We start from the raw sequence: 23,620 nt of genomic DNA on the forward strand, positions 1-23,620 counted from the left end.
CTGCTCTCAGTCTGTATTTTCAAAGTTCTGTTACATCACAATCACTTCCATCGTATCAACAACTCTTTCAGTAATGTCATTCATAATTTAAAGCCATGTCTGTCACAAACTATCTCACTCCAAACACCAGATTCTCAAATTCTTCCACAGTCTCTTACACTGGTACTTATGATCTCTCATTCTTTTAGCTCTCTCCTTCCCCTCAAGTTGAATATGTCCTCACATTCCCTCATCATGGAGATTTGCCTGACTCCTGCTCCTGGGAGACTTGAGAAGATACTTGAATGAAGAGCAAGTATTAATTTCCTTTTCTACTAAGCTTTAACGATGGATGCAATTGTTATTGGAGAGAATTAATATCTATGGAATGTCAAAGATACATGATTATTTATGGAACCACACATGGGTATTATGAATATGACTGTGTTGGTGTGTGATATAGACACATATTTAAACATATATATCTTTAGTATGTCAGCTGTACAGCTTTTAATAATGAATGGTAAATTGCCAAAATAATTTTAGCAGATTACAAATCAACAAACTAATTGATGAAGGTGATTAACCATATCAAATCTAGGATGCCCACTTGCCAAACTCAGTCATCTCAACCTCCTGAAGTACACCTTCATTTGAAACGAAGGTTCATTAAGATCTGACACATATTACCATAAAAACAGTATTGCCTGCAAGACTTGCTTTTGCAAACTATTAGCATTGTTTTTAAATATTAATAAAGCTTTCATTCTGGTCAGATACTTGGCTTCCCCTGGTTAAAACAAACTTTATTCATTACTAGTACAATTTCTGATTTAATCAGTGCTGCTGATTATAGGAAGTTACTTTTCCAATGAAATAGTTCTCGGAATTGGTAAATACTACCTCTTCCAAAAGTGAACTGTGGTGAGGAGGATTTGCTTTGCGATCTTCACTACATACAAAATCTAATGTGACCACATGAGGGCAGTCGTTTATTTTAAAGATCAGCAATCTCAAAAACATCTTTCTCACACCCATCATTGAGTAGAAAATCTCCATACCATTTCTTTGGATCAGGTGGGACTTCAACCTGGGTCTTCGAGCTCATAGACAGGGACTCTTCCACTGCTCCACAAGAGTCCCATCCAATCACAGTATACTAGATTACCACTAGTCCAAACCAGCAAAGAGCCAACACCCCTGAAACCAGGGATTTACCATGAAATGAATTTGGTCGAGATATACACCAAATCAACATGTTTCTACTTCGGTGCTGTTTCAATTGGACAATACAGTGCAGTGCAATTTGCTTAGATAGTAATTCGCTCGATGTATTGTATATTTAGTCAAATACAACCTAAAACATTCTCTTCTCCGTCTTGATTACTTTGTACAGACTAAAAGCATTCAAGTCCATTGATTATACTAAAAATTGTGAAATTAAGTAACTTACAGATGTCTGTCTTAGATATACTGGAACATATCCAGCTTTCTTCCAGAACCTTAAAAAAAACAAAAGTGCAGCTTTGAGAATGGGTTTGCAGGGAAATCACTTTGGTAGAAAAAGTTTAAATCCACTTCAGACCCGTTCCTGAGGACATTTTGGTACTTTTTTTTATCAAATTAAAGATTACTTCAGTACACATCAGTAACAATGACACCTTGCAACAGTAGCCAGGTGGACAAAACTTTCACGGTGGACAGCCTAAATGCTCAGCTATTCGCTACAGACGTGATTTACAAGTTGGGTCTACATAATATCTGGAAGATTGAGTCACTGTCACATTTCAAACAGCAGAATTGGAGTCACAGATAACTATTTCAACAATCCAAACAATCCTTTAATTCTGATATATTCTCTGGGATAGGAATAGCGCTACTTTCCCTCTCCATCCAAAATGCCAGGTTTCAGTTATTCAAACATAGAACATTACAGCGCAGTACAGGACCTTTGGCCCTTGACGTTTCGCCGACCTGACCTTCAACCAATCTGAAGCCTATCTTCACCCATATGGAAAGCTAAAGTCTGGGATGCCTCAAGAGGCCACATGGTCTAGAGGCATGAGACTAGCAATAGACAATTTTATGTGATTATGCAGAATAAACTCTGCAATGTACAAACAGCAATCAAATGTCAATCCATTTGAAACCATTTAAAAATTGGAAGCCTTTAAGTTCCTCTAGTTCAGAGGACCTGAGCCCTATGTTGGACAAACTCAAAGTTCTATTTATTTTATTAGTTCAATGTAATTATACTGATGAGATACTTACAATGTTCTTTAGGAATATGACCTGGGTCATTAGCACTATTGTCTAACAAATACCAAATCTCAAGAAGTGATAGCCTCCAAAACAAACTTGTCCTCATAACCCAGCCTTTGAATAATAATTGAAAAGCATTTGCAGATTTTGAAAGCTGAAAATTAGTGTGCCCAAGAGAGTTGGTTGGAGTACTTACTGTGTTAACTGTTCAGGTCTGGTAACAGACAGCTTTGGAGCAGCAGCTTAATAGTCAGTCTAAATGCCAAGTTTTCCAGATGGGACCTATTTCTGTACAAACTGTAAATACTTTAGCCACAGCATTACTACAAGGCAACAGGGGATCTGCCTTTCATTTCGCAACACCTGCAATTACAAATATTCTAAGCTCTACCCAGAACCCCAAGTTAAACATGCCAGGAAAGTTGAATAAACAAATAAACAATGGAAATTTTTGGAAGGATTTACATCAGTTTCTTCGGCGTTTGAAAAGAGACTAACGTCTCAAAACGTAATTCTGTCAAGGGTTTCTGTGATATTTTCCGAGACGACTTCTCCTCGTACCCTTTGGCATTTGCTACCTCTGTATATGTGGTACTAGCTAACAGTTGTTTGGGGTAGCTTACTACCAGTAGTCCTCCTTTATCTTTGGCCTGTCTAATGATTAGTGGTAGATAATATGCCAGAGTAGGGTATTACAGAAAACCACTTCTTCAATAACATAAAGGTTTACTGCATAGTAACAATAAGTACAACTCCTAAGACCGTAGAAAGTTGTACAAATTCATCAGCTCCAGCATTTCCTCTCAGTTTCTTTGTGGCTGGGCAGGTCTGACAGGCTCATGCATCGTCCAGAAGTCAATGCCATGATCAGTGTGCCAATGCTGATTGCCATATGCACAGGGGACATTGATCAGCTTGCTCTGAAAGCTAGAAGAGAGCTCTTGTCTCCACCCTCAAAGATATTTTCTAATTATCTTGTTTAGAGATGTTATTACACTGCAACAGGTCGGACTTGAAACTGGGCCTCCTGGCTACCACTGTGCAAAAAGAGCCCCTTCCACCAACAGATTGAGAGGGGCATTGATAGAGTGGGTGCAGCCAATGTGATATGAAGATTAATCCCTTCAAAAACATTACTTACAGAATAGTTTCTTCCCAAAATAGTATTCCTTTGTTCTACTAATTCTAGCAGATCAGTCTCCATCTACCAGCAGTTATCACCTTAAATCATTTTATATCTATTTTCATATCTTCGATTCCACAATAACACATATGATCAAATTAACAGAGGACTTCAAATACTTGCTCAATGATTCCCAAGAGCAGGTTCCAGATTATGCCCGTGCTCAACTGAATATAGTCCAGAGTCGAAAAATGCGGCACCGGAAAAACACAGCAGGCCAGGCAGCATCCGAGAAGAAGGCGAATCGACGTTTCAGGCATGAAGAAGGGCTTATGCCCGAAACGTCGATTCTCCTGCGCCTCCGGTGCTGCCTGGCCTGCTGCGTTTCCGGCGCCGCATTTTTCGACTCTGGTACTCTGGCATCTGCAGTCCTCACTTTCTCCTAACTGAATACAGTCCAGAGAAAGCAAGCAGTTTTCTCTAGCAAAGATGACTCTGTATGCAAGGTTATGACTGTACAAGAAAATTTGGGAAGATTTCAATGAACAATTATTAAGTATAGCTTATGCTGGAACAAGTTTGTAATTCCTAGACGAATTGAAGATCAAACAGGAAACATTCTTCTATTTTGGAAAGTTCAATTCCTTAATCACCCAAAAAACATTCACCACCATTAAGAAAATACAACCAGTAATTGATTAGTCATAAAATATTTTAAAACATTGAACAAGCATTGTAACTTACTTGAGAAGCTGGGATGTGAGGCCATATGATACTCCAAGATAGTCAAGCTTTTCTGGAGGGCGTTCACTGAGTTTCAGCAGCAACGGTGGCAAGTCTTTGCGTGGAGCCAACACCTCATCTAGTAAACCTACAGCCTGAACAAAAGAGGTATTTTACTACACGAGAAATCAGGGGATTTTACCCTTCATACCCATTCAGAAAACAACATTGCTATGGAGCATATGGTTACACAGCCTGAAAGAAAAATACATATCCCAGCAGTTTAAATAAGTCTCCTTGTGTAAAATCAATCGTGAACATAAATATCTTACAAATCAACATCTTTATCTAAATCATGATGTTTTGAATGAGAGTCAAAATGCCCACACAACAGGGTGAACAAAAACAGAATTAAAAATAGAAATTGCTGGAAAATCTCAGCCAGTCTGGCAACATGTGTGAGAAAAGCAGAGGTAATGTTTCGGGTCCAGTGACTCTTCTTCAGAACTGCAAGATGACAAGACATCATGGTGCTTCACTGATCAATGTCAGGAACATGATCTGAAGTCAGTAGGAAATTGCCCACAACTAAGAAACAAGGCTTGCTTGTGGCGCCAAAGAAGATTTACCTGGGAAAAAATAAATTAGTTATTTTTCTGTTCCAGAATTTAACAAATTTGTTATATAAAGGAACAGGACCAGGAATAGGCCATTCACTCTGCAGTATGTTAGTGGTGATCTTCCTAAATTCCACGTTCCCACACTATCTACCAAACTCTTAATTCCCTCAGTACCCAAAAAAAAGTCAATCTCTGACAAACATATTCAATGACTGAACACTCTCAGCTTTCTGCTGTGAACAAAGATTTCCAACTCTTTGGGTAAAGAAATATCCCCTCAAAGAGTCATAAATAGTCACTTTTTTATTCCAAAACTGTGGAATTCTAGACTCCATCATGAGGGGAAACATCTTCCCTTGGTCAAATCCCCCAAAACTATTACTGTGCTTCAATTAAATAACCTCTCATTCTTGCAATGCAAAGGATGATTTTTCTCACAACTGCGTAAGATAATTTGCTTCTGCCAGGAATCTTTCCAGTGAAATTTTGCTTCACATTAAGTTCATAGATATGGTCTCAGGAATACCTATACAATTGTCCTGAGGCTTATTTATTATATTTCAATGCCTTTGCAATAAAGACTGACATCCCATTTGCTTTTCTAATTGTTTGATGTCCTCAATGGTCCTTCGGAATGCCAACATTCTCTATTTTATCTATGTAAGTAGGAAGTTATACACTTTTCCACAAAAATATCATCTGACAAGTCCATTTCACCTGTATCACCCTTCTAAGTTAGAGATAGATCATTTCACCATCAGTAACTTACACTGATTCATGCACTTAATAGCCTGCTAATTCTAAAGTCCTGCTTATTCCTATTTGCTGTTTTCTATCCATTTCCCAATCCTAAATCATGAATGCTAATTTTGGGTAATGAACTCTTGGTCAATTTAATTGCAGCAACTCAGAGAATTCCTCTGCCCTCTTCATAGCATCAGAACTTCTTCCCTCCTGCTTGTCAATTCTTCTGCTCAATACTTCACTCCTTGAACCCTTGCTGTCGCTTTGCTCACAGCCTTCCTCCCATTCGTCACCTCCCTCCTTGACCCTGATGCACATTGACACCCAGTCCCTGTCATCTCCGTCCTCGTTCCTACTGCTGGCTTCCCCCACTCACTTCCCTCCCAATTTGCTAATTCCATAGAATCACAGAAAAGTTACAGCACAGAAAGACCTCATTCATCCATCATGTCTGCGCCAGCTGAATAAAATCGCAGGAACATAAGGAGGCCATTTGGCCCTCAGGTGTTCAATGAGATCATGACCACCTGTGGTTTAACTCTATATACCTGTGTTTGGACCATATCTCTCATTACCTTCGCTAAAAAATATTTACCTAACTCAGATTCAAAAACTTAACAACTGATCCAGCAACCATTATCATGAGTGAGAGAGTTTTCCAAACATCTACCACCCTTTGGGGCGGCACAGTGGTTAGCACGGCTGCCTCACAGCACCAGGAACCTGGATTCGATTTCGTCCTCAGGCTACAGCGTGGCGTTTGCACATTCTGCAAGAGTCTGTGTGGAAGTCCTCCGGGCGCTCCACTTTCCTTCCACAGTCCAAAGATGAGCAGGTTAGGTGGATTAGCCATGGTCCATAGCCTTGCTGGTGCAGGTACACGCTTCTTTTACATGGGTTTTCTGTCTCAACCAAACAAAGCATCAAAACCCAAACACACACACCTTCAGTGAAAAAGACTTTCTTCATATCCGCTCTAATTCTTCTACCAATTACATTAAATCTGTATCGCCTCATAACTGACCTCTTCTTATCCACTCGATCCAAACCCCTCATAATTTTGAGTACTTCAATGAAGTCGCACTTGGCCTGCTCTGTTCTAAGCTAAACAACCCTACCCAAAACCCTTTCCTCTTGCCTGCAAATTCCAAGGCCTGGCAACATTGTCGTAAACCTCTTCTGCACTCTCTCCAGAGCAATTATGTTCTTCTAGAACCGTACATGAAACTCGAAGTATTTGGTGTGGATTGGAAAATTACCCTCAGAATATCCCATGAAATCCTCCCTAGTTTCTTCTAGCAACCTAGGATCTAATTCATCCAGTCTGGTGAATTATCCACTTTAAAAAAAGTTAACCCCTCTAGTATTTCCCTTTTCATTATGCTTATCTAATCTATTTTTTCATACTCCTCCTCATTAATTGGTGCATCTGAATCATCCTTTCCCTTGGTGAAGACAGAGAGGAAATACAAAATAAGAACCCTGTTCACATCCTCTGCACCGATACGTCAGGTTATTCCTTTGCTTAGTTATCTTCTTGCAGTTTGGATAATTTTCAAGTCAACCATTCAGAGATGTTATCATACACCCGGAGAGCTAGTGGGACTTGAATCCAGCCTCCTGGGTCACGATACCACCACTGCACCACAAGAGCTCCTACTGATGAAATATCTTAGGGTTTTGTTACTTTTGATCAATTGATATTTTTCATAGCTTCTTCTTGCCATCCCAATTTCCTTTTTCACTTTAAGCCCGTACTTTCCAGACTTCTTTAAGCTTTGGAAAATAGGATTTTTGAGATGTCATAAGCTTTTATTTTGCATTTCCTGTTCTGTATGCTTCTGGATAACCAGGGGCCTCCAGATTTGGCAGTATCACCCTTTTCCTTTGTGGAGACACTGTGCCCTTGGAATCTCACTTTTGAACGATTTCCATTCATCTCCAATTGAATTTCTTCAAGCAACCAGTTCACTTCTACCAGATCATCTCTCCACTTCGTAAAGTTTGCCTTCTCCCAATTTAAAACTTGTATCTCTATTCCATCTTTGCTCCTTTCCGCAATGATACTAAATCTACTAAATGGTCGGTATGCCAGACCTGAGCTTGGGATCCCGAGAAGTGCTTAGGTTCTCTCTACAGCTTTGCTGCTTTGGCCTCTCGTTTATCTTATTCAGCTTTAGCTTCTTTATGATCACTACCTCCAAAATGATCACCCACTTCTATCTCATCCACCTGTTTCATTTCCAAAGTCTAAACCTAGAATTGCACCCTTTTCTGGGCTTACTGACTGACTACAAAGTTTGCTTGAATGCAGTTCAAGAATTTTATGTCTCCTGTGCTTTCATACTGTTTGTATCCCAATTGATATTTAGGTATTTGAAGTCCCCAACTATTACTATCTACAGTTTTTCCACTCAGGCATCTACCAATACCTTTACACCTACAAATCTTGCCTACTATCTGGAAGTCTGCAGTACAGACTTGGCAATGTTTGTTTTTTTTGTTTTAGAGCTTGACCTGCACAGTATAATTTGATGGTACTTTCAGTATTTCATCCCCCTTTTAAATTCTTGAATCAATTACACTACCTTCTGGCATTTCTTTAATTCAGCTTCTTAATGCTGCCTGAAAGCCACAATCTAGAAATGCTGAGCTGACATTCAAGAACTACATTGTGCCAAGTTAGCAATGATACAATTGCAAACAAAGGCTTAGGAGAGATATAGCAAGCGAGTTGCAAGGAAAGCCTGAGAGAAGCCAAGTGGATACCAGGGGATCACATTCAGGCAGAAAAATGGAGGCTGGTTCAAACACATCCCACAATACTGAGAGACACACTTGCGACAGAGCATAGCATTCTAATTCCATTGCAGGAATATGGTTTGGGCCATGATTCATGCCCTCATTATTGACTCATCAGAGGAGAGCTTGTGACTCAAGTTATTCATTCTGCAGCTCCATTGGTGTACCAACCCATGGTTTGGAAATCTCAGATTTAATGTCAGAATACAGTTAGAGCACACTGATTGGCTCGCAGCAATGACTCTCCTATACATTGCATTAGTCCACAGTAATTTCTCTAACATTCTACACAATCTGGACAAAATGGGATGGGGTCTACGCTAATGGAGCTGCTGCAATGCTAGAAAGAATAATTAAATTCCACTGCGCCTCTCACCACTTGAACATGGATGCTGCCAAAAACAGCTGATCTTTCTGGCCTTAAAAAAAAATTCATTTACAAGAACACATGATGGAACAGTTCATTTCATGTCTAGGGATTATAAACTTGTTTGCGATTGTCACTGAAGAGCCTCCCTCTATCCTACACAAAACTATTATGAGCATTCATCAGCATTTCATAGGCAGTCAGAATTCTCTAGCCATCTGCAATAGTAAATTCAAACATTGCATACCTCACTGCCAACGGTGGTTATTTCTGTGGGCTTATGGCTTTCTTGCTCCTCTAGACAAGGGAATTTCCCTTCATAGTACATTTGCAGCAACTGCACTGCCCGGCTTCCATATCCCATCTAGCCACAAACAAAAAAGGAAGGAACAACAGACTTTGATGGATTATTATATATAGTACTTAAAATTTGATTGCAATTGATGCTTAGAAGTTTTTTGCCCACCACAGTATATCAAAAACTGTATCATTTACACTTGCATTAAATTTGAACAGTCAATTAAAATGAGTTCTCCTGTTTTACTGCTGAAAGTTTTAATTTAATTGAATATCTGAAGGCTCAACACAATTATTGAAGGCACACTTTCCTAATATAAATGAACCGGTAACTCTTGTGGAAGAAGTCCTCCTCTGGCTGTATGGGTTCAAAACCATGACTGTGAATCGTGGTGGGTTATACGTACCAGTTTAAATACCACCCTTACAACCACAAGGAAAACAGGTGACTGTAACTTTGAGGTCAGCAGTAAATCAACCATGCTTGTCAATGACTTCAAAGAAAGCTACAAGAGAGATCTGGCAACTTCACTTTGGAAGGTCAAATTTGAATGCAGATCACAGTATTCTTGGCAGTGTGGAGGAATAGTGGGATCTTGGGTTCCACATTCAGAAATCCCTTAAAGTTGCCATCCAAGGTGATAAGGTTGTTGGGAAGGCGTATGGTGTGTTGGTTTTCATTAGCAAGGGGATTGAGTTTAACAGCCGTGAGGTTATGCTTCAGCTCTATAAAACCCTGGTTAGACCACACTTGGAATACTGTGTTCAGTTCTGGTTGCCTCATTCTCTGAAGGATGTGGAAACTTTTGAGAAGACGCAGAGGAGATTTACCAGAATACTGCCTGGATTGGAGGGCAAGTCTTATGAAGAAAGGCTGAGAAAAGCCCTAGCTCCCTCATTGGAGCAAAAATGATGAGAGGTGACTTGATAGAGGTTTACAAGATGATGAGAGGCATAGATAGTGGATAGGCAGAGACTTTTTCCCAAGGTGGAAATAGCTATCACAAGAGGTCATAATTGTAAGGTGATTGGAGAAAGGTTTAGGAGATGTCATTGGTAGGTTCTTTACACAGAGAATGCGTGGAATGCACTGCTAGCAGTGGTGGAAGAGCCGAATACATTAGGGACATTTAAGCAACTCTTGGATACACACATGGATGATAGTAAAATGAAGGGTATGTAGGTTATCTTGATCTTAGGGTAGGATAAAAGGTCAGCACAGCATCGAGGGCCTGTACTGTCCTATGTTCTATGAATCTCCAGGTATTCAACAACAAAATCTCAGAACGAGAAGCCAATCACATTGTAATGTTCTCTCAGTCTGCACAATTAAAAACCACAACTGTTTAACTTTTTTTTAATACAAACAGTGAAATAAATGATTAGGACATGTGTATAGAATTAAGGAAGAGGCTGAAACAAAAGCATTATTTGCCAAATAATTTTTAAAAATTAAATTTCAAAATTTATGAAAAATTTAATTTTTCATAATCACTTTTTAAAAAACATATGGACAAACCATACTTTGCACAAACACAAATTAGTTCTTTTTTTCCACATCTATAAAGCATTTTCAGCTGTAATCATAATTATAGCTTTAAAAAAAACTCAGATACACTTCAATAAAGCACAACTCTTCCCAAGTTTTCTAAAACTGAAGGAAGACAATGTTAGATGAAGTTCTTGCCACTGCAATGGGTTCCAATTGATGGCACTCTTCAGGAGAACCTCAAAAGTGTATCCTATGAAAAAATATTGAATTACTAATTATACTTCCAGGATTTCCATATTCAACTGCACATGTGCAAATACCAGAAATTCTCAGCAATTTGGTTGTCATTGCTACTGCAAATTTGGCCACTCACTCTGATCTCTGTAAAGAGACTGGAACAAATTTGAACTTAGCAACATAAAACTAACCAGGGATGTAGAAATCATTTGGATTTCAGAATCTATGCAGTGTGACAGAAGCACAAACATACTTATTTATAAATATTAAATTACATGATAAGAACTACAGAGACAAGTGTACTTTACGCTCTGCGAGCATAATACTTGATTTTGAAAGAGAGACAAAACAAGTGATTTGCCAAGAAGACAAATGGACACTGGTGGAACAAATTCAAGGCAGAGAATTGGAGGCTGTTTCCATCACATCCCACGATACCAAGATATACTCTTGTAGCAGAATATGCCTGGATAGTTTTACGTTGCTAAGTCAAAATCTGTCCTCGTCTCTATAGAGATCAGTGAGAGTGGCCAGATTTCCAGTTGCAATGACAACCAAATTGCAGAGAGTTTCCATCTTTGCATATGTGCAGTTAAACATGAAAATCTAGGAAGTATGATTAGTAATTCAATAGTTTTCCAGCTCGCTCACAAGAATGTGGTTTGGGCCATGATTCAGTCCCACATCATTGACTGCTAATAGGGTGAACTCTTAACTCTCATTATCTGTTCTGCAGCTCTGTTGTGTTAATAAGGGTTAAATTTAAACAGTTCTGATAGTTGACAGTATGTATAACCCACTATGATGCTCAATCATGTTTCTGATATTGCAATTAACCCCATCCTGCCAAAAGCAAAACCCCAAACTCAATTTCCAGGTAGCAACTTTTCAGCACAAAAGCAAATTTACTTTCAAAAATAAATGTTGCATTCATATTCAGTCAGCATCGCTTATTAGTTATTACATAGCAGCAGATTTGAGAGTAGCGCATGACTATATAAATCAGCATATTTTAATATTCTTCCTTTAAAAGGTCAAAGACTTTTTGTTTTACCCTTTGGCAATCTGGGTGGACTGCAATTCGGACAATGCGCCCTCCAGACAAGCTTCCAAAGTCTGGATCCTGAAACTAGATTTGAAAAAAGTACTCAGTTAATTACAACAACTAAGAGATCCACAGAGAAGATGAATCAGTTAATTAAAGTTAAAATTACCTCCATTTTGAATATCACAATTACATCTTCTAATAGATAACACAAGTTTCAAAATAAATTAATGGGTAAAGACAATATGTTGCCAGAGCAAAATGTCTATCCCCTCCCCAACTGCTGTACCAAGGCCAACATGAAAACTGCTCGTTTGTTAATGCAGAACAAAATCAGGACTAGCTTGACTGAGATAATCTCCATGTTAACATATCTGCAACCTGTGAAGGATATGGGGGGGATCAGTGCTGGATCATCAGCCACAATTGTGATCAATTTATTAATGAGGAACTGTATAATTTGTCCACGTATGCTTACAATATAAAATTAGAAAGAAAAATAACAGTCAGTGCAAGAAGGTTGCAAAATAGTTCAAATAGGTTAAGTGAGTCGGCAAGGACATAACAGATGAATCTACCGTGAAGAAATGAAGTGTTCTCCCCACTGGGAGAAAAAGCAGATTAAAAAAAGATTAAACTCTGGCATTAGAATTCAAAGGAATCTGTGTTAATGGCATATAACTTGCATGTTAATTGTATTAATGGGATTGGTATTAATTGGGGACTCCCCTGTGCTTAAATATAAAGAAGCAAATTGAAAGGCAAGTTGTTGGGAGGCATAGAATAATATAATCCATGTCTCAATAAATAAAAGCTTTAAATCCATGAAGTGGGTGGGTTGCTGAGAGATCAATGAGATTTGTTTTGATCACAGTTCCCATTTGATATGTTGTAAGGTGTTTGACCACATTTAGATCTATCGCATGGTATTCCTGGATGTTAGAGTATTAGTTGGAGAATATGTGTTGCTGTTCTAACATAGTGTAGTAAGGTTTAGTTTGTTCAATAACCAAAACTCTGGAACCTTGTGACTTAACTCTGAGAAAGTAGTAGGGATCTCAAACTATCTCTACTTGAAACAAAATAAAAGGTCTGACTCTTAGCCAGACCAAGAAATAAATTTGGCACCTCATTAGTAATCATACTTAAGATAGACAAAAATGTACAAAAGCACAAAAGTCCAATGCATGCAAAAATGTAAAAAACAACACAAGCATGAAAGCAGAACGGCAAATAAATTCTGTGTTATTACGACGGGTTCTAACCTAACTGTGGTGGCTCTTACTAAGATTGTATGCAGTCTTGGTGAAATTATATCTGCAGTACTGCACATGGTTTTGCCCTCAAAGGAAGTAAGGAAGCCACATGCTGTTCATCAATGGTCACAAGGTTCATGAGACATATTCCTGGGGTGAAGAATGGTGTTTGAGTGGTTGATTACAGTAGGCCTACATTCTTTTTAGTTCAGAAGAATGACAAGTAATCTCATTGAAAAGGAGATAACTCTTAAGGGTTTTACACAGCAGAAGTTGCAAAGATGTTCCCTTGACTGTGGTGTCAGAAACTTGGAGTCTGAGGAAAGTTTTCTTTCTTTTAAGGTCTGGGCTGAAGAGAAGTGTTTTCAAAGAGTGGTCAGTTTGGAATTCTGTACAATAGAGAATTGTGGATTTTCAGTTTTATGTATTCAAGTGCAAGAGACTGACAATCTTCGATTATTAAAGCAATCAAACAAGTGAGACAGAGGTCAGGAAGGTGTAGCAGAATTTGAAGATAGGTTTTGTCCAACTGAGTGGCAGAGGAGGCTTGAGGGGCCAAACGGCATATTTCTGTTTCTATCGAAAATGTCCTTGATATTCTGACTTTTTTGAAAACAGTAAGCCATGATGCATATCTGCTCGGAATAGACAAGCATCACACACACCGTATCACTATCCTACCTGTTCTGACACAATCCATGGAATCAGATCTCCAAATGCTTTCTTCCCACGAGAGAGGCTGTTCATAACAGACTGACGCGAGATCTCTCCTTCAAGGGCCACCTGACAAGGTCAAAGAAAAGATGGCTTACACTTCCATTATCAGCTCCTGAGAAGGATCTTTAGAAGGCGAGTTTTACAGTATTTCTCAAAATACCAACATGCACTCATCTTTGAAGTGCTTCACATCAGTTAATTGAAACCACGCAGAGGTGAAGCAGTCTTTTAGAAATCACACTTAATGCTTCCAAAGCTGAAATCACGGTTATCCGTATTTTATACGGTCAACAAAAGACAACATGGTCAATGCAAGATGACACCTCAGACAGATAACCAAACAATTGAATCAGATTGCAAGTAATATCTGCAGCAGGCCAAAAAGGACGATGTTCCACCTACCCTCCTTTTTAATGTTTCACATCCCAATTAACTTTCGTAAAATAATTCAAATTCTATTCATTACTATTTCTTGATCCCGCATAGAAGTTGTATCTATAAAGAATATAAATTAAGTAAACGCATCCCTTTAAACCTTTGCGCCAGCTTCCCAAGGAACCCCGAAAGGTATATTCTCCTGTTATCAACTGAACTGGGCAATTAATGCAAATGCTATGAGCTTATTTCATTTACAAATCTTTAACATCCTGAAAAAAAAATCCTTACCTTTGCCATGTCCTTTTGACTGAAAAATAATGACTGAGGTCAAATTGCATTTGTTGTACAAATGCTTAACATGTCTGCATGAACTTTAGTGTCAGTGAAAATCACAGCTAAAAAATTCTACACATGACTTCCAGCATATCAGAAAATCATTTTCACACCGTCAATTATCTAAGATAATCAAAAGACTGAAACTGAATGAAAATTTGTCCCTGCAGCTTTTAGTTGGATATCCTTAACTTGTAGGTATGTTATTCAACAGCTCTCATCTTCCTTACCTGTATGACAGCAAGTACTTCTGGCAGTGAATTCTGAGTAGGTTGCACAGGGGGTAACAGGCAGAAAAGATGGTGAGCAGGAGCATCGGAAAGTATCTGAAGGTCATTGGGGCTATTCTGTGAAGATTTAATTTTGTAAAAATAACAAAACTTTTTATCACAATGGACTCACATGCAGTGAACAATTAAAAAGGTGTTTTAAATGTAGTGAAACCCTTGGCAACCTTTTTTTTTTTACAGCAAATACATTGTTCGGTAATCATATAGAAAATGTTTACTTTGGACACAATGTTTACGACTCAAAGTACATACCCAAGCTTTGCAGGATTTTTTTTAAAACAATGCTCACTTTTGTGATTGTAATTGGTTAGAATAATCATAAGAAAAAAAACAAAATTGTTACAAAAATATAGCTTCAGCAATTATATTTAAACATGCATTTCCTTGATGCAAACAAAAGCATTATTAAAACTTTTATTGTTGTAAGAGTTAGAACATCAGGTTACAACGCACAGCCTCACCTTGTAATGGGATGCCACATAGAGAGACATCAATCTGTGCAGAAAGGTCTCAGATGCTTTATGGTAACAGAACAACGTGTCCCTTTTCACGTAGTAGCTGTATCAGCAGTTAAGGTAAGAAACTATGAACTTTCAAATCTTAGTTTTAGTAAAGGTTACAACTTGTCCCAGTGATTTATCAAGGATCCACTTCCAGGTGTTAAAACTAGTGGTAGTTTTAGAATCCAAAGGAGGCCAACAGATCCAACCCACAAAATTAGAACAAATCAATTCTCAGCATACACTGTCTTACCCTATTTGAATTTAAAACATCTGAAAACTTAAAATACATTGCAAAGCACTATCACCACAAGCAGGAACAAGCCTTCAAAGTGAAGTTTAAGCGATAATAACATTGGTAACTTCCAGATATGCAAATGCACAAGCACATTGACTCAATTTTGTCTGCTGCTACTTGGATTTTCCATTTCAAGTTCTGGATCCAAGTGGACAAAAACAATTCACTATGTAGCATGCTTAGTTTCAAGGTCTCTTGTGTATCCATTCTAACAATCTTTGTATGCTGGCAGAATTGATGACAGAAAGTCAGCAATCCTCAGGATAATGTCATATTATAAAAGTGGAATTCTTGTAAATTTCCCTTATTAAAATACAGAAGTTCCCTTTAAAGAAAAGAAAGGCAACTAGGGATGGGCAAAAAAAGACTTTCCCAGCTAGTGACACTCATCTCATGAATGAACTTCTTAAATTTCATCTTGTTAAATTTTAAATTTAATATTTAATAGTTTTAGGTAGCATTTGGCACTAGATCCAAAAATAGTCCTGGGATGAGACATTTATTTGCAAGTCATTACCACTAACAAACACAGTTTTCATGTGCCTCATCTAGAATATCCATGATGCCTCAAAATCAAAACCTTCAAGAATAAGTATTCGCGCTTAGATGACCAGAAAACCCAGCTCACTCAGCAGCTTGGACGTAAATGCAGCAGATATATTTCAACATACTTCAGAGAAATTTGAGAAAATTAATTCCAGAGATTACCATTCTGATTAATCCTGAAGTTTAACTATCAAGGGTATTGGTACTCGAACCGTGCAAATATTTACAGGCTGGTGGATACAGATCACACAACTCTGGGAGAGGGTAGCCTGAAATGATTCGACTAATGTTCAGACAGTCTAAGCACAGCAGATCATTCAACCACTTCTCCACTGGATCTCCAGGAGCATATCGAATTGCCTCATGCAAAGAAACTTCATGCAGGGTCCGTACTGTAGTAAAAAAAAGATGGCCTCGTTAACATGTGACTAACTCGCCGCACCGGAAATGCATGCTTCATATCATGTAGTTTCCATCACATCTCATGGAAGAGCTTTAAGCAAACCAGTAATTACAGTTTCGAAGTTGTTGCATTTGAATCTACCACCAGCTACATTGCAACTTTGCTCAACAATGGCCAAATGCAAGCAAATGGGACTTGTTTACTTTGGGAACATGGTCGATATGGACTTGTTGGACCGAAGCATCTGTTTCCTTGCTGTATAACTGTATGACTCTAATAGTGCAGCTCTAGGAATATCCAGCTCACCTCAGCATAAATTCACTTCGTAATCACAATAATACATCACTAGCTATCGTTGTGCTGCATTGCAGCAATGTGTGGTCAGTTTGTCGAATTTAGCAAGCCATAAAAATACACAAAAAATTCAGAACTCAGCATGCTCAGAAAATAAAATCGGCAAACCTACAGGTTTTGCAACAAAACCAGCAATATTAAGCCTAGTTACGAAAAAAAATAGATGTGCTACAAATACCTCAAAGCAGGTCTGCTTTTCTCCATGTAATATAATAGATTAATTACCAAGTTCCTTCAAAGCACTCAACACAGGATTTTATTTTAAGAATAAATTCACAGGTTAAAACTCTCTACACAAAATTTGCCGGTCCAACTTAATAAAGCAAGATTACTTGGGAGAAGCAGGCCATTCGGTCCATCATGTTTTCTCCACCATTCAATGAGATCATAGCAGAACTGATAATCCTTCACTCCACTTTCTTGCCTTATCCCCATGTAATCCTCAATTCCCTTACTGATTAAAAGTCCATGTATCTCAACCCTGAATGTTAACAACTCAACTTTGACAGCCCTAAAAGGTGGAGTATTCAACAGATCCACTACCCTCTGAGAATAATATCCCCTTCACCTCTGTCTGAAATGGGCATATCTTTACTCAGGTTATATTCTCTGGTCTGAGACTCTCCCAAAGGGAAATAACTTTACCACATCCACCCTGTCAAGCCGTCTAAGAATCTTGCATATTTCAATAAAGATCATTAATACATTTGTAATGAGTTGTAGAATAACTGGACTTTGTTCCCAGCATACTCTTTCCATCGGGGTGGAGACACAAACAAAATTAGAAAAATAACAAATTAGACTATTCATGCAAGGCACTGCAATAACCCAAAGATTAGTTCCTTTTATTAATGGAAATGAATGCTAGATGAAATGATTAAGAGCTACGAAACAGGCAAAGACAGCTTCAATACCTGTGCTGAGTTTCGCGGTGGAAGTGACTTTATTCTCTGCAGTCATGGTGATTTGGCTCTGATCATTTTGTTGGCGCAGTTGCTGGATCAGTTTTAAAGACAGTGAACGACCTGTCCCTTCATACCTGAAACAGACAGAATTCAAAATTCAGGGTAAGATAGTTTTACAATACTCGAACATGAAATAAAGAGTCTTGCTGGAGTTTATTATGAATCGTTCAGCCTTTCAGTAAACTTTGAAATTCTAGGTTTTAAGAAATTAACAAAGCAAACTAAACCAGGACATCCTAGTAGTTTGCTATCAATCTTCAGTGATTACAATATTGGCTGAGTAACAGGGTAACAGAGTATATTAACTGATGCATTTCTGTCGACTCGGAAAAAGATTTGTCGTGGAGTTCACCAGGGGTCAGTACTGGCACCCTTATTTTCCTTGATGCATATCAAAGACGTGGATCCTGGAGTGTCAGGATCAATGTTATGGAACTCGGAAGCATTGTAATTTAAGAGTTTTGAAGTGTCAAACTTCAAAATGACACAGACAAGTTAGGGGAGTAGGCAGCTAGGCGGTACATCAAGTTCAATGCAGAGAAGTACAAGGTAATGCTCGTTAGTGATAAGAACATGGATCGACAACATGAAATCAGGGATTCAATACTTCAGGGAATGCAGGAGTAGACAGACCTGGGTGTATATGTGCAAAAGAAAATCACTGAAGGTGACAGGACAGGTGGAGAGAATGGTTAATAAAGCATACAGTATCCTGGTCTTTATTAACACACAGTCGAAGAGCAAGTGCTTATGCTGATATGATACTAGTTAGGTCTCAGATAGAATATCATACACAGTTCTGGGTATCACACATTGTCGATTAGGAAGGATTACAGTGGAGAATGTGGAGAAAAGATTTACAAAAATGGTTTCATGAGAAATTTTGGTTGAGAGAATAAATTGGAGGAGGGTACTGTACTCCTTATATAAAATAAGGCTATGAGGAAATTAGATATGAGTTTTCAAAATCATGAGAGGTCTTGTCAGAATAGATGGGGGAAATAGTTTATTCTTATAAAAGGATTGACAATAGTTGGGTGCAGATTCAAAATCATTTGCAAATGTTGCAAATGTTAAATGAAAAAAATACTTTGTGACGTAAGTGGTTCAGATCAGCAGTGCATTCCCTGGAAGTGTGCAGGATGCAGAATCAATTGAGATGTTAAAGAGGGAAATAGATGATTATTTGAATAGAAGGAAGGGGACAGAAGAACGCTAATAGGTCATAGTATTCTTTGAGCAGCCAGTGCCAGCATGATGGACCAAATGACCTCCATCAGCTTCATAACAATTCTGTGATTTCCTGACACAAACATTGCTAAACTCCGAGACTACACCTTACTGGCAGGATGGAAAGCCAAGACAATCCCACTTTGGCTTTTTAAAATCTCAAAACCATATGAAATGCCATTTAAAGCTACCCTACTATTCAATAAGATCATGATTGCTGTCCTTGTGGGCTTGAACTATGTTCCCCTGCCACACACCCTGACTCATCTGTTGACCAAAAACCTACCTAACTTTGTTTTTGCAGACTCCCAGAGAGATTTTGTAGCCTTTGGGAAAATTTATCTATTTGCTGCAGGAGTCCCAGTCCAGACAGCTGCCAGCCAATTGAAGGGCCAGCAGCTCAGCACTGCCACAACGCCCTTGTAGGCATAGAAATCATGTTTGGCAGACTCTTGGGGGGGGGGGGGGAGAGAAGAGGTGAGCCCAGGATTTAGGGGTGCCTTCTGTAGTGAGGACTCGGTCATAGAGTTACACAGCACGAAAACAGACCCTTCGTCGAACTTGTTCATGCTGAACAGATATCCAAAATTAATCTAGTCTCATTTGCCAGCATTTGGCCCATATCCCTCCAAATCCTCCATATCCCTTCCTATTCATTTACCCACCCAGGTGCCTTTTACATGTTGTAATTGTACCAGCCTCTACCACTTTCTCTGGCAGCTCATTTTTTTACAAGCACATTGCAAGAAAAAGTCACCCTCAGGTCCCTTTTAAATCTTTCCCCTCTCACCTTAAACCTTTCTTCTGTAGCTTAGGAGTGCCCTACCCTGGGAAAAAGACGTTGACTATTCACCCTATTCATGCCCTGCATGATTTTATAAATCTCTATACAGTCACCCCTCAGCCTCTAATGTTCGAAGGAAAACGCCCCGTTCGAAGGAAAACGCCCCTCCCAATAGCTCAAACCCTCCAACCCTGGTAACATCCTTGTAAATCTTTTATGTACCCTTTCAAGTTTAACAAAATCTTTCCTGTAGCAGGGAGACCAGAACTGAACACAATATTCTAAAGTGGCCTAACCAATGTCCTGTTCAGCTACAACTTGACATCCCAATTTCGATAGGAGAAAGTGAGGACTGCAGATGCTGGAGATCAGAGTCGAGAGTGCAGTGCTGGAAAAGCACAGCAGACCATGCAGCCTGCTATGCTTTTCCAGCACCACATCCCAACTCCTATACTCAATGCACTAACCAATAAAGGGAAGTGTACCACAGTCTTCTTCACTATTCTGTCTACCTGCAATTCTACTTTCAAGGAACGATGAACCAGCAGTCCAAGGTCTCTTCGATCGGCAATACTGCCCATTAAGTGTATAACTTCAGCCCTGATTTGCCTTACTTCTGTGAACTACAGTTTGTGGGTCTAATTATGAGCTTCAGGGAGAATAGCATCACCAGAAGGATTCCCCACGATTCCACTCACTCCACTCTCAACTCAGAGATTGTAAACACAGGAAAGTGGCGTGTATTCCAACATCAGATCCTCTTCCCCAGCCCCAGTAACACCGTTCCCCTAGAAATAGGGAGGATGGAATGGGACTAAGAACAAAAGGGTAGCTCTCTGATAGTGTGAAGAGCAGGAAAATGAAATGACTGAAGGTTGCATAGTCCTAGCCAAAGGGAAGGATAATGGAACAATTAAATGAGAATTGAAACAAAGTAAAAGCCAAAATGAAACAAAACGGAGACAGATATTGAGGTTTAAAATTGTTGTACTCAATTTTGCCTCTGAAGGCTGTAAAGCACACAATAAAATGACCAGCTGTTCCTCCAGCTTCCACTGGACTTCAGTCTGAATTGTAACCACGTACCCATTAATGGTAGAGGCCATGAAGACAAGATATGGGCCCAGCAGTTTCTTCACCAATGGGAGGGGAATGGCAGCTGCCTCATCAATTACCATCAGCTCAGCCTGGCCCAGTTTAACTGCATCTGCAGGGTGGATGTACTGACAAGGGAGAAGAGAAACGCGAGGTGGCATTATTTCACTCGACATATTCACGTTCAACAAACAGAACTACATAGACGTTCATTCCCCAGTTATGTTTACAGCACAATAAGGAGTAACATTTGAGAAGTACCATTTTACCTGGATGGTTTGCCTGTGCTCCTTGTAGATATTAACGCGAACCACAGCTTTGTTGAATTCCGGATTTAAGGACTGAACTATTTCATAGTCTAAATGTTCCTGAAAGACCCAAGAAATGTTAAACATGCCCTCATGGAGAAAAATTAACTTTCTTTTAAGCAATATAAATGGTTGATCACTTGACAACTGCAATGAACAAATCAAATACATATCATGGAAAAGGAACAGGACCTATTTTCAAACATCACTCAATGATACATATGCAAGTATTATACTGTACATATATACTATTAGCGACTTAAGAGAAAAAATGATTAATTTTTCAGGTACGTTTACTCTCTTACCTGATACTGTAATGCATCAAATCCTTTAAAAACAAATTCAAACAGGGTGTTTAAGTTGTCCGGACTTGGTGAGGTGACAAAGATATTAGAATATCTACAAAGATAGCAAACACATGCATAAGACATATTCATTTCCAATAGCTAAAATAATCTGAAAATTTCCAACTTAAAAGTTGTTTTGCATTCTTTTTCCAAGTTACAGCAAGTTTGTTTTAACTGGCACCTTACAGACATAAACATGAGGATTAGCAGCAGGACTAGGCCATCGGCCCTTCAAGCCTCCTTCGCCATTTACTAAGATCATCGCTGATCTTTTTGTGGCTTCAGATCCACTAAGCCGTGCTCTCACCGTATCGCTGAATTCCTTTATTGTTCAAAAGCAAATCTACCTTAGCTTTAAAAACATTTTCTGAAGTTCAAAATTTGTGAGAAGATTTGTAGCTCGGGTGCTCATTGTTGTGGTTCAGTTCGCCGAGCTGGGAATTTGTGTCGCAGACGTTTTGTCCCCTGTCCAGGCGACATCCTTAGTACTTGGGAGCCTCCTGTGAAGCGCTTCTGTGATCTTTCCTCTGGCATTTGTAGTGGTTTGAATCTGCCGCTTCCGGTTGTCAATTCCAGCTATCCGTTGCAGTGGTCGGTATATAGGGTCCAGGTCAATGAGCTTATTGATTGAATCTGTGGATGAGTGCCATGCCTCTAGGAAATCCCTGGCTGTTCTCGGTTTGGCTTGTCCTATAATAGTAGTGTTGTCCCAGTTGAATTCATGTTGCTTGTCATCTGCGTGTGTGGCTACTAAGGATAGCTGGTCGTGTCGTTTCGTGTCTAGTTGGTGTTCATGGATGCGGATTGTTAGCTGTCTTCCTGTTTGTCCTATGTAGTGTTTTGTGCAGTCCTTGCATGGGATTTTGTACACTACATTGGTTTTGCTCATGCTGGGTATCGGGTCCTTCGTTCTGGTGAGTTGTTGTCTGAGAGTGGCTGTTGGTTTGTGTGCTGTTATGATTCCTAGTGATTGTAGTAGTCTGGTTGTCAGTTCGGAAATGCTCTTGATGTATGGTAGTGTAGCTAGTCCTTTGGGTTGCGGCATGTCCTCGTTCCGTTGTCTTTCCTTTAGGCCTCTGTTGATGAAATTGCGCAGGTATCTGTTTTTGGCAAATACATTGTATAGGTTTTCTTCCTCTTTTTGCAGTTCTGGTGTACTGCAGTGTGTTGTGGCCCTTTTGAATAGTACCTTGATGCAACTTCTTTTGTGTGTGTTGGGGTGGTTGTTTTCATAGTTCAGGACTTGGTCTGTGTGTGTGGCTTTCCTGTACAGAGAACACCAAACAGAGAATTCACCACAAAGGTATACAGGAAAGCCACACACACAGACCAAGTCCTAAACTACGAAAGCAACCACCCCAAGTGAATCGGATTCCTGTGAGTGTGGCGTTGATGATCCGGTGTGTGTTCTCTATTTCTGTGTTTTTAATGATTATAAAGGTGTCATGCACATATCTGACCCAAAGTTTGGGTTGAATTTGCGGTAAGACTGTTTGTTCTAATCTTTGCATTACCACGTCTGCTATGAGTCCAGAGATGGGTGAGCCCATGGGTGTGCCGTTGATTTGTTCATATATTTGGTTGTTGAATGTGAAGTGTGTTGTGAGGCACAGGTCCAGTAGTTGGAGTATGCAGTCTTTGTTGACAGGTTCAATGTCCTGTTGTCTGTTCTGTATGTCCAGCAGGTTGGCTATTGTTTCTCTGGCTAGGGTTTTGTTGATAGAGATGAACAGTGCCATTACATCAAATGAGACCAGGGTTTCTTCCTTGTCTATGTGTATGAGCAAAACCAATGTAGTGTACAAAATCCCATGCAAGGACTGCACAAAACACTACATAGGACAAACAGGAAGACAGCTAACAATCCGCATCCATGAACACCAACTAGCCATGAAACGACATGACCAGCTATCCTTAGTAGCCACACACGCAGATTACAAGCAACATGAATTCGACTGGGACAACACTACCATTATAGGACAAGTCAAACAGAGAAGAGCCAGGGAATTCCTAGGAACATGGCACTCATCCACAGATTCAATCAATAAGCTCATTGACCTGGACCCTATATACCGACCACTGCAACGGATAGCTGGAACTGACAACCGGAAGCGGCAGATTCAAA

The 23,620-nt window shown here is 39.3% G+C and overlaps 1 protein-coding gene across 1 annotated transcript in view; it reads right to left on the reverse strand.

Annotated features, from left to right (window-relative positions):
* nat10 (N-acetyltransferase 10) overlaps positions 1-23,620 on the reverse strand; it is a 78,381-nt gene that overhangs the window by 20,347 nt on the left and 34,414 nt on the right. The window contains exons 9-20 of the mRNA XM_043705512.1: positions 21,454-21,547; positions 21,110-21,208; positions 20,832-20,968; positions 17,681-17,805; positions 16,251-16,401; positions 15,127-15,223; positions 14,606-14,722; positions 13,629-13,730; positions 11,701-11,775; positions 8,868-8,984; positions 4,109-4,242; positions 1,433-1,481 (exon numbers count right to left, since the gene is read on the reverse strand). Coding sequence (XP_043561447.1) covers positions 1,433-1,481; positions 4,109-4,242; positions 8,868-8,984; positions 11,701-11,775; positions 13,629-13,730; positions 14,606-14,722; positions 15,127-15,223; positions 16,251-16,401; positions 17,681-17,805; positions 20,832-20,968; positions 21,110-21,208; positions 21,454-21,547 — 1,297 coding nt within the window. The remainder of the gene's footprint in view (positions 1-1,432; positions 1,482-4,108; positions 4,243-8,867; positions 8,985-11,700; positions 11,776-13,628; positions 13,731-14,605; positions 14,723-15,126; positions 15,224-16,250; positions 16,402-17,680; positions 17,806-20,831; positions 20,969-21,109; positions 21,209-21,453; positions 21,548-23,620) is intronic.

This window comes from Chiloscyllium plagiosum, chromosome 16 (genome assembly GCF_004010195.1).
Source record: "Chiloscyllium plagiosum isolate BGI_BamShark_2017 chromosome 16, ASM401019v2, whole genome shotgun sequence".
NCBI classification, from domain to species: Eukaryota; Metazoa; Chordata; class Chondrichthyes; order Orectolobiformes; family Hemiscylliidae; genus Chiloscyllium; species Chiloscyllium plagiosum.